The sequence below is a fragment of the Aulonocara sp. 'chitande type north' Nkhata Bay genome, linkage group LG6 (genome assembly GCF_057382095.1).
Source record: "Aulonocara sp. 'chitande type north' Nkhata Bay isolate Kocher_YH1m ecotype deep benthic linkage group LG6, A_spYH_male_GT1.1, whole genome shotgun sequence".
Lineage (NCBI taxonomy): Eukaryota > Metazoa > Chordata > Actinopteri > Cichliformes > Cichlidae > Aulonocara > Aulonocara sp. 'chitande type north' Nkhata Bay.
Genome location: NC_141349.1, coordinates 28,439,978 through 28,455,229, shown reverse-complemented (window position 1 = coordinate 28,455,229; position 15,252 = coordinate 28,439,978). Strand labels below are relative to the sequence as shown.

Sequence of the window (15,252 nt, the reverse complement as noted above, 5' to 3'; positions counted from 1 at the left end):
ATCTCATTTGGCACATTTGGCCAAAAGAGGATCTTTTTTAAAATCCAGATATTAAATGTTTGATTTGACCAAATCAGTCATATTATTCATAAATTATCAATACCTCCCCCCAAAAATAAACATTAAAAACAATTTAAACAATGTTGTACGCATCCAGCTTCTGCTGTAATACTGCACAGCACGAACGTTGTCATACACAGATCTCAATATTTAAATCAAACTGGAAAAATACTTTCTGATCTCTTCGTGAGCCTGTTGCTGCAGGCTTCTGACCCAGTTAAAATACAGACGTCCTATCGTTCCTTTCCTGCTCTTCTCCCAAGCGAGGCCAACATCAGCAACAGAGCAAGATGGAGAGATGAAGGCGAGAGAACAATCAGTACCTTCCTGCAAGGCCTTTTGTTAGTTGAGGTTTCTGTTCACTGCAGACTATACAGTAAGTGTATTTGTTTGCAAGCTAAAGATAGTTTCCTGTGTGTTACAGTATTTGTGTGTATGCTCATCATCCAGCCATCCCTTAGTAAAGCCATGTCTAGTAACCATACAGGGTTTGAAAACAAACTAGCCAACTACAAATCACTGTAGATGTGCTAACATAAAGTCGATTGATTGTCATTTATTTATAATAAGTAGTGTTTTTAAGTATGCCATTACATGCTACTAAACATTTTGAAATACAGACAGAATTGTGCAGAATCAGTCATGTATAAGAAAAGGAAGAGAATGCACTAATATCAGACATTATTTATATTCACTGCAACAATCTAAGCAGCGAGGAGTAAAGAGATAAGAAGACAGAAAATGAACAGCAGAGAGAAACTGAGAGAAACAAAACGGGAAAAAATAGAGAGCAACCAAATGTAAATTAAACCAACTAAAATAAGCACTGCTATTCCTTTCAAAACTTTTGAGTTTTTTTTAAATAAACATAATAATTTTACAATCATAAACTTTCAGCTGAGCTTGGTAGTGACATTAGTTTTTCAGCTGAGACTGCATGACATAATGCCAGTGCGCAACCCTGAAACTCACAACACTGAGTCATGTGCTTTTTGTGCTAGAGTTGTTGAGCAACATTTCAGAAGATTAAGCAATAAAAAAAACACAGTGACATACAAATGATATTACTGCACAGCCATTACCCTTGTAATACTAGAGTATTAGTTACCAGGGAGGCAAACAGTACACAGTAATCTCTCATTACAAAATGAGGGTGTGTAACAGATTATAAGAAAGGAGAGAAACATCCAGATGTGTTCTTGTTATACAATTACACAAAGTGTTGCTACTAATATTCACACCCAGCATTTTCCCAGTGTTGTGACATGAAGTCAAAAGACCCATCCACATACAAGATGCAAAAGCAACTCAATCAGGTAAAATGGGAATAAAGGCAATAAAACAACAAAAACAGAGTGAGTACAGCACAAAAAGATCAACTCTATTAATTATAACTATAGTAAATCATCATGATTAAAGTACACAATCAAACGGTGTTAAAAAACACAAACCCAGTCCTAGAGAAGCTTCAGAAGACATATTCAAGCTGGCAAAAGAGCTGAGTAAAAGTTTAAGTTTACCTTTGAAAACCTCAACACGCCGGGCGGTGAATCAATGATTTGGTTTCAGTTATCGAGAAAACAATGTACTCACAGCTCTAAGTCTTGGATCCCAGTACAAACGGAAGCTTTATGATCAAAAGAGCTCAGGTTTGTTAAAAATACATTTAACCTATGAACTTGAAATGATTTTAAAGACGTACGGGAGAGATTGGTATCTCGTTTGCATAAAGAACATAGGGATATCTGAACAGTCTTGATTTTACAGAATCTGGGTGTTGTCCTAGAAAAGAAGGAAGGTGGAATCCGGTGGTGGTAAACCTATCTTGGGGTATGCTACAAGTACTGTATTTGCTTTGCCTGGGCAGTAAAGCCTAGCAGAAGAAAGATGCCTGCTGTAGCTGAAGAGGACCCCAGAGTGTTGTTATGTTGGACCCTGAGGCAACAACAACAAGCAGGCCGATCATGAGCAGAGGTGCGGCTCTCTGAGGAGGTATCGACTAAATTAATCGGCGCTTTGCGCTGTTAGCAAGTTTTTGCAAAAATCCAGACTGCTAAGTGACCACTCAGTCCAGGTACCTTATTATGGGTTATGAGCTGAGGGAACATTAAGGACAAATTGATGACTCCCACAGAATGGTCTCTACATCTTTTTAACCCGAGCAGTGTCAGCGTCAGTGAAGGCGAACGATAGAGTACCCTTCTTTTCAGAATTTGTGTACAGCCTAGTAACATTTCTTTAAACCTCAGAAAGAGCTGTCACAGTGCAACTTTTCCCATTTCAATTGCTTTCAAGGATGGTTTGTGCTAACAAGATGGCAAAATTGAGATGTTTTTTCTAAAGCAATTTCAGGACTATTTTGCCTATAATGTTAAAAGAAAAGACTGGTTACATTTTAAACAAACCGTTAGCGCATTCACACTTTGCCTTAGGCAACAATATTCTCCAAATCAAGCGTGTTCACTCTGCATCTGCAGCTGTGCACTCTCATACATTTCTTCCAAAAAAAGTTTGCTGTAAGCACACTGAATGAGTCTTTTTCAGTATAATTAACACATGGCTACAATACATCCTTGTGCATAATAAAAGCTCACAATGCACATATGCAAAACACTCACACAAATAGTGACAGCAACTTCAGTCTCTCATTCAGCAGGTTGGAAAACAACTACAACGTTATTATGACCACAATTAAAGAGATTCACATCTTCTCGCGCCAATTTAGTCTATGCTGAGTGCTGAAGGTCGATACCATTTTAGTGCTGAACAAATCATTAATCTGCTCTTCTGGTAAAGAGGAGAATTATGTTGACAGCCATGCATTTCAAGAATTAAGTGATGTTAAAAGAAGGCGACGACTGGTTTAAACATAAGTCTTGATTCAAGTCGACTGCTTTACATATTTCAATCATTTGAAGTTTAATTTTATTCAGGAGACATTGCAGTTTGTAATGACTTTAAGAGAGTAGGATCTTTTTCTGGGTACCACCCTTTAAGGATATTTAAAGAACATATTTGTGGGATGTCATATGAGCAAAGCCAGATTAAAGGGATTATACGTCTCAATAAGGCTTTAAAAAGGTGTTGTTCCAGCTGCAGGTTTGTGGAATAACTAGTTAGACAGTAACCACCTTTTTGTTGTCTTATTGAGCAAAACAAGTGTCGTGCGGTACAAAGAGAAGGCTTAACAAAGATGGAGTGCTACGCCACTTTGAAGAGGGTTTGGATGAGCAGACGCACGAACTGCTGTCGAGTGGATCGATCCAAACCGATGAAGCTTTGATTTAGAGTGAGTCAGCAGTAAAAGGACCGGAGGATAAGTAGAAGAGTGAGAGGCAGAATGAAAGGGGGCAAGATGGAAGAGAAAATGGAAAATGGGATTGAAGGAGAAGAGCAGGATGGGAAATCCAGACTGAGAGCTGCAGTGTTTCCCTGCTTGCGTTTGTCAGACTGAGCCACAGAGATAAGAGGCGTTTCTCTGCAGAGGCTTCCCCCCCCCCATTTCTCGCTCTTTGTTCAGTTTACTCTCTATTCTCCAAACATCTATTTGCTCCTCGTTTGTTAGTGCCACAAAAGTATTCACCTAAAACCTGAAAAGTTAAGCTTTCGCTTTGATATGCAGCATTTTGACTGTTGCCGTCTGGTGCTTTGATTACCTTGAGCCTCTGATCCTGTCAGAGAAGCAGCTCTGGTACAGATGGAGTGCAAAAAGGCTTTATAAGAACTTAAAAGGCTACAGTTACAAATAAATAAATGGTGAAATAACTTGTTAGCAAATAATAAATTTTTTTTAACCTTTGTTTGATGATCGTCTTTGTAGCCTCATTTATTTTTTTTTGTGGGGGGGGGGGGGGGGGGGGGGGCGCACAAAATTATCACTAGGTTAATCTATGAAGCAAATAACCATTCGGTTTTCCTTGAGTTGATGAGAGACAGTTGCAGCCACACCTACATGTATTCCTTAAACATCTGCTCGTTGTGTTTAATGTGCATGTTTCTGCCTGTGTAACTGCCTTACTCAGATTCAACAGTAAGCATTATTCTTCCTGAATCATATCTGACTCATGTTTAAACTCTGTTTGTTTAGGTCAACGCTGTTTGAAATGCTGTGTGAATTAAACACACAAATACACACACGTCTAACTGAAATGCTGAAACATGAGGAAACCATGAGACTCTTTACAGCCTCACTGTCTTCTTGCGCATTCATCACCAGGCCATAACCATAACTGAAACATGGGGGGGGAAAAAGACGTTTGTTTCAGGTAGCTACTTGACTTACAAGAAATGCCACACTGGACAAAGGACACTGTAGGGAGGGACTGCAGACGCACACTGGAGACTCTGTGGAGGTACGTTCAGTGAAACGCGAACGCCCCTAGAGTTAAAACGCTGTGCACGTGTCAGTATTTGCTTCTGTATTTCTGAGTTGACTGAATGAAGATGAAATCAGATTCAGTTTAGACGGTTCAAGGTACGTTCAGTTAATAAAAACAGGGAGAACCTGAAATACATCCCATGATTAATGTGCCAGAGTTCATTGTGTTCATAAATTTGAGAACTGCATGTCTGTAAAGTGACAAAACAGTGAGGACAAGCAGCTTGTAAAAACGACTGCTATATGATTCTGATCAGAGTTATATTTGTCATTAGTTTTAATTTTGAATTTTTAGTTTCGATTCAGTTGAGTTTGAAGTGTTTTAGAGCGACTTGGCTTATCTCAGTGTATTTATTTATTTGGTTGACAATGTTTAGTTTTGGTTTAGTTTTTGTTGAAGATGCACTGATCTGATATTTGGATTAAATATCGCTTTGACTTGAAAGACTAAATGACATGAAGGAAGCTAAGAGCAAGGGAGGAGCAGTTTGGTGACGTTTCAAGTGACTCAACTTTATTTTTATGTTGGCAGATGCTCTCATTTTAACTTCAAGCTTCAGTCAGATGTTTCAACATGACTGAAAAGTTTTTACTATAGCCATGTAACACAATTTTATTCTACATATAGTAGGGTTGTCAAACATAAGGCCCGGGGGCCAGATTAAGTCTGGCAAAGACTCCAGTCTGGTTCACTGGATGGCTTTAGTGAAGGAGGGCACAAATATTGAACTTCAATGTATTTTCACAAGTTTTACAACTTTTAAAAGGCCTTCCTGATTGCCATTCACTCTGCACCAAAACTAGAGATAAACAATAAAAATTAACACACTGAAAAAAGTTCCTGTTTTTTCACTATTTTCTATAGAAATTTCTTTTTTCTTTTATTTTAACAATTGGTCCACTGGGGCAAAAAAAATGGACATTACTTAATGTGACACTTGTGACTGTGATACATTGAGAAAACAGCCACAGGCTTAAATGTTTGCAGTGGGCAACAGTATATAAACTCTTATGGAAACTTAATTAATGTTATACCTTGTAGTAACATCAGCAGGCTACTCGGCAACCATCCTAACATTTGACTCTGTGTTAACTCAACAAAATACAATGTCAACAATTTAAATAAACATCTGCCATCACCATGTCAACACGTTCAAAATTAATAAATGAGTTTATGTTTAAATACGTGGAATGATCATTTGGTTTCGGTATTTAATTGGGTATCAAAAATCGTGCAGTTTTAATTGGTATTGGTGCAAACTACTACTTTCCTGGTATCCTGACATCCCTTTTTTATCATCAGGCAGGGGTTTGTTTTTTTTTTGGACAGGAAGACTTTTGTGTACATGTTGGTTACCTACAGTACTTGGTACCAGCAGACCCTTGAAGCCAAAGCTCGAAACTAGAAAAGTGCAAATTTGGTTTATCTTCAGTTTCTGTGTTAGTTTTCTATTTTTAATATAATGTGGGGGTTTGGCATCAGGGACAAGTTCAGATAGATAAGATATCATAATAGAAACAATACTTCATCTCATGTACACATCCTCATTTCAACATGCACCAAAGCCTCCTGAAGCTTGCAGAGTTGATAAATTTCACTACACTGAAAAAAAACATAAAACTAAGGACATCAGTTTAGTTTTAGTTAAATGTTGTTTCTCACTGTTGCTGGTGACACTGATATTTACCAATAAAGCATGTGTGTCGGTTTTCAAACACTTCATAATGATAAATAATAATAAAAATATATCTTATATATAATGACAACGATATAAAAAGCAGGTCCAATTTGAGCAGTGATTAAAGCCCAGTGACCGTCTGTTTCATCTTGAAAAATGAAACTGTTAAAATGAAAATAGTTGTGTAAGCATCTGTCACAATCATTTAAGTTTAACCCAAGGTATATGTTACGAGGAAGTGCAATTATGAGAAGCTGTCACACAAAGTGGGTAGTTGTGAATTAGCTCATTTGCCCTTGGTTTGACATGTGCTATGTGCTCCTGCCAAACAAAACAAAGGAGTTGGCATTAGCTGGCAGAAGTCATATCAAAACCACGCATGCTTTCCTGTAAGTACTCCAGTCAATGACTGTAAGAGATGCGGCAAATTCAAACGACTGCTTTATCAGTCTAAAACCCAGAGATATAAAACACGAAAAAAAAAGGAGAAAATAATTACTCTCAATCATATTTTTATCCATTATATACTTAAACAATTAATAAACCATCAAATCTGATGACTGTTTCATCTTTTTGTCCTCAGCGTTGCAATCCACTGATTAATGCTTCCCTTGAATTATCATCGTCACCAACAAAAAGAGAAGTTAGTTATCTTTCCAGAAAAGAGGAAAAACTGACTCATTTGGAGTTTCACAAGCACTTAACACTCGCTGTCCAATTTACTGTTCAGGTTCGTTATTTCACAGCTTGAGAGTGTTGTGTCTAGAGTGTTTTATGAGTCATCAAACTCGCGTCCAAAGAAAAGAAGGGGGGAAAAGGACACCATCCTTCTTCAACATAGTGCATTGTCTTTCTCTTAACTGGCAGCTCGTGAGCCCACTTGCTGTCGGCTATTGAACGGAGGCATTTCAGCGTGCTGTTTGGCAGACACTCAGCAGGTGGTCTAGCCCCTGTCATAGGCGGTTGCATTAAAACCCTATTATCTGTTTTTAAAAAGTAACTTTAAAACACTTATAACTGTTAAATGGTGAGAGCCAGGGGAGCTTCATTTATTTTTAAACCTAGAGTACATGATCTCAGTGACAAAGAAGCTACAGAATGAATGGTCCTGTTTAGATAATTGCTCGTTTTGTCTGTCGATTGTTGTGTCTTTTCTCTCAGTAGCAGTGTGTTGGAAGGCCCGGAAGAAATTGTGTAAGAGGAGTGACTGTGACTCCTGGAGATTAGCTTTCATTCACCGAGTACAGCTCAGAACTGCATGTTAATCTAGTTATTCTAGTCCCTGAGAAATACAGGTGCACTGGTACAAATACTTGGCTATGAGACGGTTTTGGTGATGGAAACAAACATCAAATTACTGTAAAAAGCAAATGTGTTAAAGTGTATGCCCTTAAACACATTTGTCTTTTCAGTAGAAAGATCTTCGGAGAATGTTTTCGTTTCTTTTGGTCCGGGTGGAATCGACAGCAACTTTCCTGCTCAACTAAGAGAGGGCAAATCTCATTATGTAACGTCCAGTCACAGAGCAGCAGGTGTATTCAAAGTGACTACAGAGTCTGACGTCATGTATATTTTGCCACTGACAATAGAAATAAAACTCCCCTTGCCTTTCTATTTTTGGAGAGTTGAATAAATACGCTCAAAAGTTACAGCAAACATGAACGTGTGCAAAAAAATATCAGGAAGGATTCTCCATGTATTTTAAGTGTGCGTGCTTAAATAAATCATAGCATTTGCAAACAATTTAAATGTATAAAAAGAGAAGTTTGTATATGTGCAGTGGTCATGTGACAGGCAATCTGTAGTTTTGTGGGATGTTATTAATGAACTTTGGCTCATATCAGCTGATGGGAATTTTTAAGTATGAAATGCCGCAAAATGATGATGATAATGATTAGATAGATACATTTATTTGACATTTATAAACACAACTGTAGAAAACAACTTTGTCACATTTATCTGCTGTTCTTTCCGTTTCTTTCTTTCTTTCTTTTTAAAATAAACTACACCTGGACATTCACTTCACATGTTTTTTCATCCCTCTCTCTGTCATTCTCCGTGTCTCCTTCCAGCTACCCTAGTTTCCAATTAATCCCATTACCCTCAGGGAGAGATGCTGGGATGCAAATGAAGCAGAGGGAATATGACAGGAGGAGGGGGGAGACAGGAAAGCAGAGAGAGGAAAAAGAAGAGAGGAGACAGGAGTGTGCAGGCATGACACCAACAGCTGAGCAACACAGACAGGCAAGCTGTGAGGCAGGGTCAACTACGTGCAACACTCACATTCAAACACACAAACCGGGGGACAATGGACCGCCGCTGAAGCATCACCCCCCTTAACTCCCCTTTAACTCAGCTGTCTTTCCCCCAACGCGTAAACTGCTTTTCTTCCATTAAACCGTAGCTTCTCCCTGCAGACCTCTTTCTGTGTTTTGTTCTCATTCTGTCAAGTCATCTTTTATCACCCTCACATTTCAGCAGGCTTGCTGCACTCCCTGGTCTCTTACCCCGTTAACTAGTGCGGGGAGTCCATGATCGGCAGTCTCCCTCTTTCCACCAGCCAAACCGTGTTCCACTGAAGTCATCCAGTCGCCCTGTTTACCAGGGCTAAGTCCGTTGTCTTGGCTTTCACGCGCACAGGTGTTCCCTTCAAAGGCAAGTGTGAGGGCAGGAGGCGGAAACGACGGAATAGTCCAAAGGGTGAGTCCCCGGTAGTGGTATAGTCCACGGAGAGGCAGAGGAGCGAGGCAGGCTGTGTCTTTCTCTTTAAAAACACTGCACTGGCTTTCCCCGCACCAGCGCAGACTCTCTCTCTCTCTTTTGACAAACGCGTGCACGCGCAAACACACACACACACACACACTCTCTGCACCTCACACACTTTCTCTCGCTCACTTGTTCGCCGGCTGACTCGCATTCACACAGCTAGAGCTCAGATCGGGCAACAGTTGTTGAATTCATGGCCCCTCCTCCTTCTCCTCCTCGCTCCCGCCTCCTTGCAGGTGGTCGCTTAGCAACTGGCTGCTGTGGGCGGGGCTTGTAAGAGTTCTCACATTGCTGCACACTCGGCTCTAGGCTGCCGCCCACTCAGGCTATATTTGCATATGAAGCCCGGCCTGCCTAAAAGTCGGACTCCCGGTGAAGAAGAGGCCAGAGCATGTGTGGGCTGTGAAGAGGGGGAGGAAGGTGACGGTTGTCACTAAAACTGAAACAGTTTGCATTCGGTGATGCAGCAGGTTGCATGAGATAGGTCAAAAATACAAGATGTGCTGGTTAGTCATAGCGGAAAAGAAGATCAAATTTAACACAGGAAGCATGAGTGAGAAGGAGAGAGGGGATAGAAAAGAAACTGGAGGCACTGGTTGTTCATTTCACTTAATGAGGTCAGGAAATATCTTGGCTGTAATGTATTTTTCGAGCAGAGGAGCAGACAGCAGATACAATAAAATGATTATATGATAGAAAATTAATTTTTAAGAAAAATAACCCCTCACTGAGTTACTCAGTTCTGTGTTGTTAAACAGAATGTTTCGGGGGCTGGTCAGACAAAACAGCCATTGTAGGCAACATACCTCATATGGCTTGGGCTTCAGAAAAATCAGTGTAGGCGACTGACATGTTTGCATTTCATTTATGGGATGTGAAGAAATAAAGCTTGGCGGCACAGAAAATCCTCTCAAAAATGATGCTATGCTAAAACTATTTTTGCTTTAACATTTGACAAAACAATTTTTTTTCCAGTCATGCCATTTCCTCTGCTCTCTTATGTAACTTCCAAAAATTCTATATATGTCGGAAAAATGGCCTGTGAGTGGGCTCTCTATAACGTGGACCATTATTAGCTTAGCTCCACAGAATATCTGAATCATTCTCACAACTTCCACTCCATGCTTTACTCCTTACTTGTATTGTGAGTCGGCCACTGCCTCAGAGTCTCTTATAAGAGACAGAAATACAGAAACAAACTGGTGTGTTGTTTACTTTTGGTTACTTATTTCTTAATAGTTGAGTAATTCTACATTAAAACTCAACTCAATAGTCTGCTCTGTAGACTGCACAGAAGAATTTGCAGTGTCCCCAAGAGGACTTATGCCAAAGTAAGATTAAAGGAAACTTACCACCACTGTAATGAAATTAGCTCAGATTGCATAATATTTAACAAATGATGAAAAAAATCATATATTTCTGACTGTAGGATAACAAAGTTCAGAGCCTTTATAGTATATGGGCTGATCTAGCCGGTTCTCATTCCCAGGGAATCAAATACTGCTGTTTTGTCAAAGCTTCTGGTGTCTCAAAGATAAAATCAAGGTACCCTTAGGTGTCGTTTCTGTGACGCACAGAGATATGACAATATTGAAAGGGTCTCTCACTCCCAGATTATCATATGCGGTCCATTTTTAAATGCAGTGGCTAAGCGTCATATTAACAATTTAAAACAAGGTTTATTTTAAACCTAACCAAGTAACAAGCTGATCATTTTTTCCTCTCTTAAAACAGATTTTATCTCTAGGTGTGCAATATAGAAATAACCAGCATGTGAAGGCACCACTGGCCAAATCTGTGAGATGTCAGAGGCAACTGACAGAACAGCAGTTTTTGACAGCCTGGAATAAAAATGTGTTGAGTGTTTGTTGTTGTAAGTCATAGTGCTATTCTGATCCAGCAAAAAAGCCTGAACTACCAGTTTATCTGGCTACATTTTCTTAACAAAAAAGAAAAAGAAAGATGAGATGAGCTGTTTTTTTATTATGCTGCTTCATTTGGCCCAAATCAACAACTACCATTATTATTATTGACACATGAGAACCTCCCTGGCTGGCTACCTAAAATATAACCAACTAGTTCCCCATGCAGCCTAAACATAAATCATACTCTACTGCCACCTATAACAAAAAATACCCCTGCTGATTCAACTTCAGAAAGATGGCAAGTCCTCTGTGTCTCTATTTTTAAATGCCTGTGGCTGTATTTCCTTACACAGACAAGCTATATTCTCTAATGATAAAATGGTGATACAGTATCTGTGTGCATGCTTCTGTTTGTATGGTGTTTGCTAAAGTTTCACCACTCCACGTTTTGTTCTGGTAACTGGACTCAGCAGCTCTTGGCATGAGCTGCAGGCAGCTGAGCCAGATCTTAATCCTGCTAAAATTACAAGGAAATTCCAGTGGACCTATTACCTCCTCACTGTCTTTGACTCTCTCTTCTGCTTGTTGACATATTTTCAGTGTTTCAGTGTGAGCTTTGTGACTCATACTTTGCTTCTCTCTCTGTCTCCCATGCATGTAGTCTTAGAATAACAGAGTGATGAAAAACAAGGGGAGAGGTGGTCAGAAAGAGGCAAAAAGAAGAATAGATATGATTTACATTAAAGCAGCCAAATAAATCAGATTATGGGGAAAGGAATGCACCGTATAGTCTTCTTCTTTCTCCTCTTTACTTCTCGAGGATGCTGGCAGTTGCTCAGCCAGTGGTCTGTGGCTATTTGTTTACATGCAATTTGTTAGAGAGTTGGCCCCTTTCCTTCTTTTCAGAGAAGCCATTTACAATTCTATTCATGTCTACCTGCCTCAGCAGCACATACTTAGGGACAAGAGGGTTGGTTTCAACTACATACCTTCACAAATGGTTATAGTAATACTTTTTAGTAAGGGGAAGATCGAGCTCAAAATCATCACATTAGTTTCTGTAACTGGGTTTAATGGACTGAAAGCAGGTGCAAGAGTAAAGCAATTAGAGGAGGTGGAAAAGGGGATATGGTGGTGTATGGATCCAAATTATATTTCTAATGCACAAACACATTGTGGGTATTTAAAAAAAAAAAGCACAAACCTAACACCTAAGAAATGTGTATGTTGAGCTGAAACAGCTCTGTGGGGATTCTCAACCAGCTGCTGGGATTCGCAGTGCAGCCAGATGAATGATAGAGGGAGAGGGTGGGGGTGGAGAAGATAGAGAGAGGGAGTACGAGGCTGCGGAGAACAAGGGAGGAAAAGGAGAGCACGAGAAGCTCGCGAAAAGTAGACGAGGCAGCAGTACTGTTTGGCGGGGGGTGGCGGTTGTTGGTGGGCAGCTTATTTGCGCTGAGTGCTTTGAATGCCAATAACTCTGCTGCTAAGTGCAGAAACACAAGCTTTGGACATGGTGGCACATTTTCATAAGACCAGAAGAAAACATTTTTTGATATTCAGATTTTATTTCAAAGAAACATACTCCATCATTCTTTTAATCTTTTGTCCCTTTAGGTGGACATCGGGTCTGGTTTGATCGCAGAATGATAGAATGAGGACTGAGTGAAGCCGATTGATATTTCACTGAGCTTTTCTTTTTATTGAGTTTTCATGTTTCATGCTAAAAACGGTTTCAGCCCAGTTTCTCTATGTTATCACTGCTACTTTCCCGTCGCAGATGAGCCCCACCCTCTGGTTTGTGAGCCTGGACGTTGTTTTCTAAAACCTGCTCACCTATTTTCTGCTTAATGTTATCAAAGGACCATCTGTTTGGTGGTAGTGGGCCCCGTTGTCCTGTTTTCATGCATCATCCTAAAATAAATTTACTGTACTGTCACATTTACAGTACTGCTGTACTGACAAGGGGATGTCCCATTATTATCCCCTTTCCCCCAATTATAATAATTTAAATAAGCCTGTGCAAGATCACAAACTCATCTGTTACAAACTTTAATATAATTTAAGGTCATGCTGCAGAACTACAGGTACCTTTTTAATTCTGTCCTACAGACACAACAGTCTGCTATCATGATACAGGAGGAGGAGTTCATTATATAAAACCTGAGGTCTGACAACATGAAAGCACTAAGTGCAGTTTTGTGAGAGTCACTATAATGGAAATGCTGGCAGAGAAGGTGTTGAGAGAAAGGGGTCAGGCAGAGTGTGAGTGAGCTAATGGTAGACTGAAAAGGATGAAATCTGCTGCAACATTTTCGTGCTATCCGAAGGGCTGATATAAACAGTGAGGCTATGAATACATGTGAATAAAAATGTAGAATATGAGCGTGACAAGTCAAGCCAAACCATGAAAAGAAGAGCACAGAGACATACACGTGGGCCATATCTGGGACTGGGAGCCTATCCCAGCTTTCATGAGTCGGGAGGCAGGTGCCAGGTCACCAGTATATCTTAAGGCTAACAAAAAGAGGCAGACACCTATTCAGTTTCACAGTCACACCTGTGGCCATTTTAGTCACCAGTTAATCCAACATGGAAGTCTTTGAATCGTGGGAGGAAAGCAGACGACCTGGAGGCTTTCCAGCATGCACAGGAAACACATGCAAACACCAGGAAAAAGACGCTATTCAACACGATATTTAATTTTTCCCCTTCTTTTTACTAAATCACGAAGAGTTGAAACAATGAATCGATTACTTGACTTAATCTTCTTGGAAATGATTTCTTTTACTTTTTGCATAATAAAGTGGAATAAATTCATAAGGTTTGGAAAATCGGTTGAAAAAAGAGTTGGCGATGTCACAAAAGCTTCTGCGAAACGAATGACAGGAAATCGCAGGGAAGATTTCCTGTCATGAAAACCACACATTTATATTAAGAGAACGTCCAACCAGGAATTTACCAGCTTACTTTTATTACTTTTACACAGAAAAGATCAGCCAACACTGAAAATATTTTCAAGGAATCCTGCAGTTAAAATACTATGAAAATAACCCAGACGTGTTACAGGAGTGAAATCAGGTCACTGGGTCAGTGTTGCCTCTGTGGAAAACTCGATATATTGATTTCTGTTTACATGGCGAGAATTCATCCATTTGTCATGGCACAGTGGAGCCTGACAGGCCGATGGATGACCTGAGTGTACGTCCAGAATGTACAAAACCGTAAATTAAAAGCTGTTCAGGAAGTGGTGAGGAGTTGGTCATTTTTACTGTCTTGCTGGATAGATATGCAGATATGCAACTGCACATATACACACAGACACACTTTGACAGTGTATGTGGCAACCATGCAAATGACTGCACATTGCAGTGGAAGCACTAATTTACATTTACCTGGAAACAGACATTAAACTCTTTCTTGTCCTGGTTCAGTAGGTCACAGGGTCCTGTCAGTGTTATACAACTAAAAATGTAATTTTGCAGGTTAAAGTGCCTTCAGTAAAAAATGCAAAACTGTTAAGTAAAGCTTACAGGGGAAGCAAACTTTTGCTTTCTGCTATTCCTGCTTCTTCTTTGCAGATTTTATTTGACTTTTAAAGTTATGTTTACGCTGGCAGTTAGGTAACCTTAAGAGAAAAACTTTGGTTTGGTTTGATAAAATTTGTATGTTGTACAGAAAACATGGATGGATTAATGCATCTATCTTTCAATTATGTGCAAACTAACATAGAATAATATTATAAGTCATCTAACAAGCCCCACAATTAAGGTTTCATACCTCGAGCTCTAATTTCTGATCCCTGCATGAAGGCAGCGAAATGGTACTGCTGGATGTTTAAAATGTATCAAATATAACACGCTGCAACCTGTGGTGAAGTAAAGTCACTGCTTTTTCCCCCCTATCAGTGAGTGATAACTAACACTGATACTCTGTCAGTATGCTGAGTAGGCCCTGCAAACAGGTGACTGACAACACATCAAATCCTTATGATCAATACGTGTCCTGACCATCCATCTATCAAACTGCCACACCACTGGGACAGCGGGAGACAGACGAATCAATGAGGAAGGGAGAAGGTGGAGATACAGACAAGTCTGATTACAGGAAAGCGAGCAAGAGAGAGACAAAGTGAAGGATCTGACTGACTGCCCATGGTGGAATCGCAGGTCAAAAATGAATAAGAAGAAGCAGAAAAAGAAGGATGTTTGGTGTTTATAGGAGGTTTTTACTTCCTCTTTTTAAAGGTTACTCTGGGTAGGGAGGGTGCGAACTGAGCGGAACAATGCAGCTAGACAATGGCTGCTAATTAGCCTGACAGACGGGGGAAAAAAACACTGAACCATGAAAGGAGTCATTGGCGAAGGTCATGGAATACAAATACACTGTGGAAAGAGAAGAACAAAGAGAAGTGGATATACAAACACAAACAGCCTTTGAGCTTTAGTCCTTACCCTAAATGGACACTAGTGCTGTAACAATGTCAGATTTTTAGGTTACTTTT

The 15,252-nt window shown here is 39.8% G+C and overlaps 1 protein-coding gene across 2 annotated transcripts in view; it reads right to left on the bottom strand.

Annotated features, from left to right (window-relative positions):
* rab11fip4b (RAB11 family interacting protein 4 (class II) b) overlaps positions 1-9,054 on the bottom strand; it is a 28,213-nt gene extending 19,159 nt beyond the window's left edge. The window contains exon 1 of one of the 2 annotated variants that reach the window (XM_086296122.1): positions 8,625-9,054. In XM_086296122.1, the coding sequence (XP_086152248.1) occupies positions 8,625-8,702 (78 nt within the window). In that variant the 5' untranslated portion in view covers positions 8,703-9,054. The remainder of the gene's footprint in view (positions 1-8,624) is intronic. The other variant, XM_086296123.1, reaches the window with a different exon arrangement.
* Positions 9,055-15,252: the final 6,198 nt, after the last annotated feature.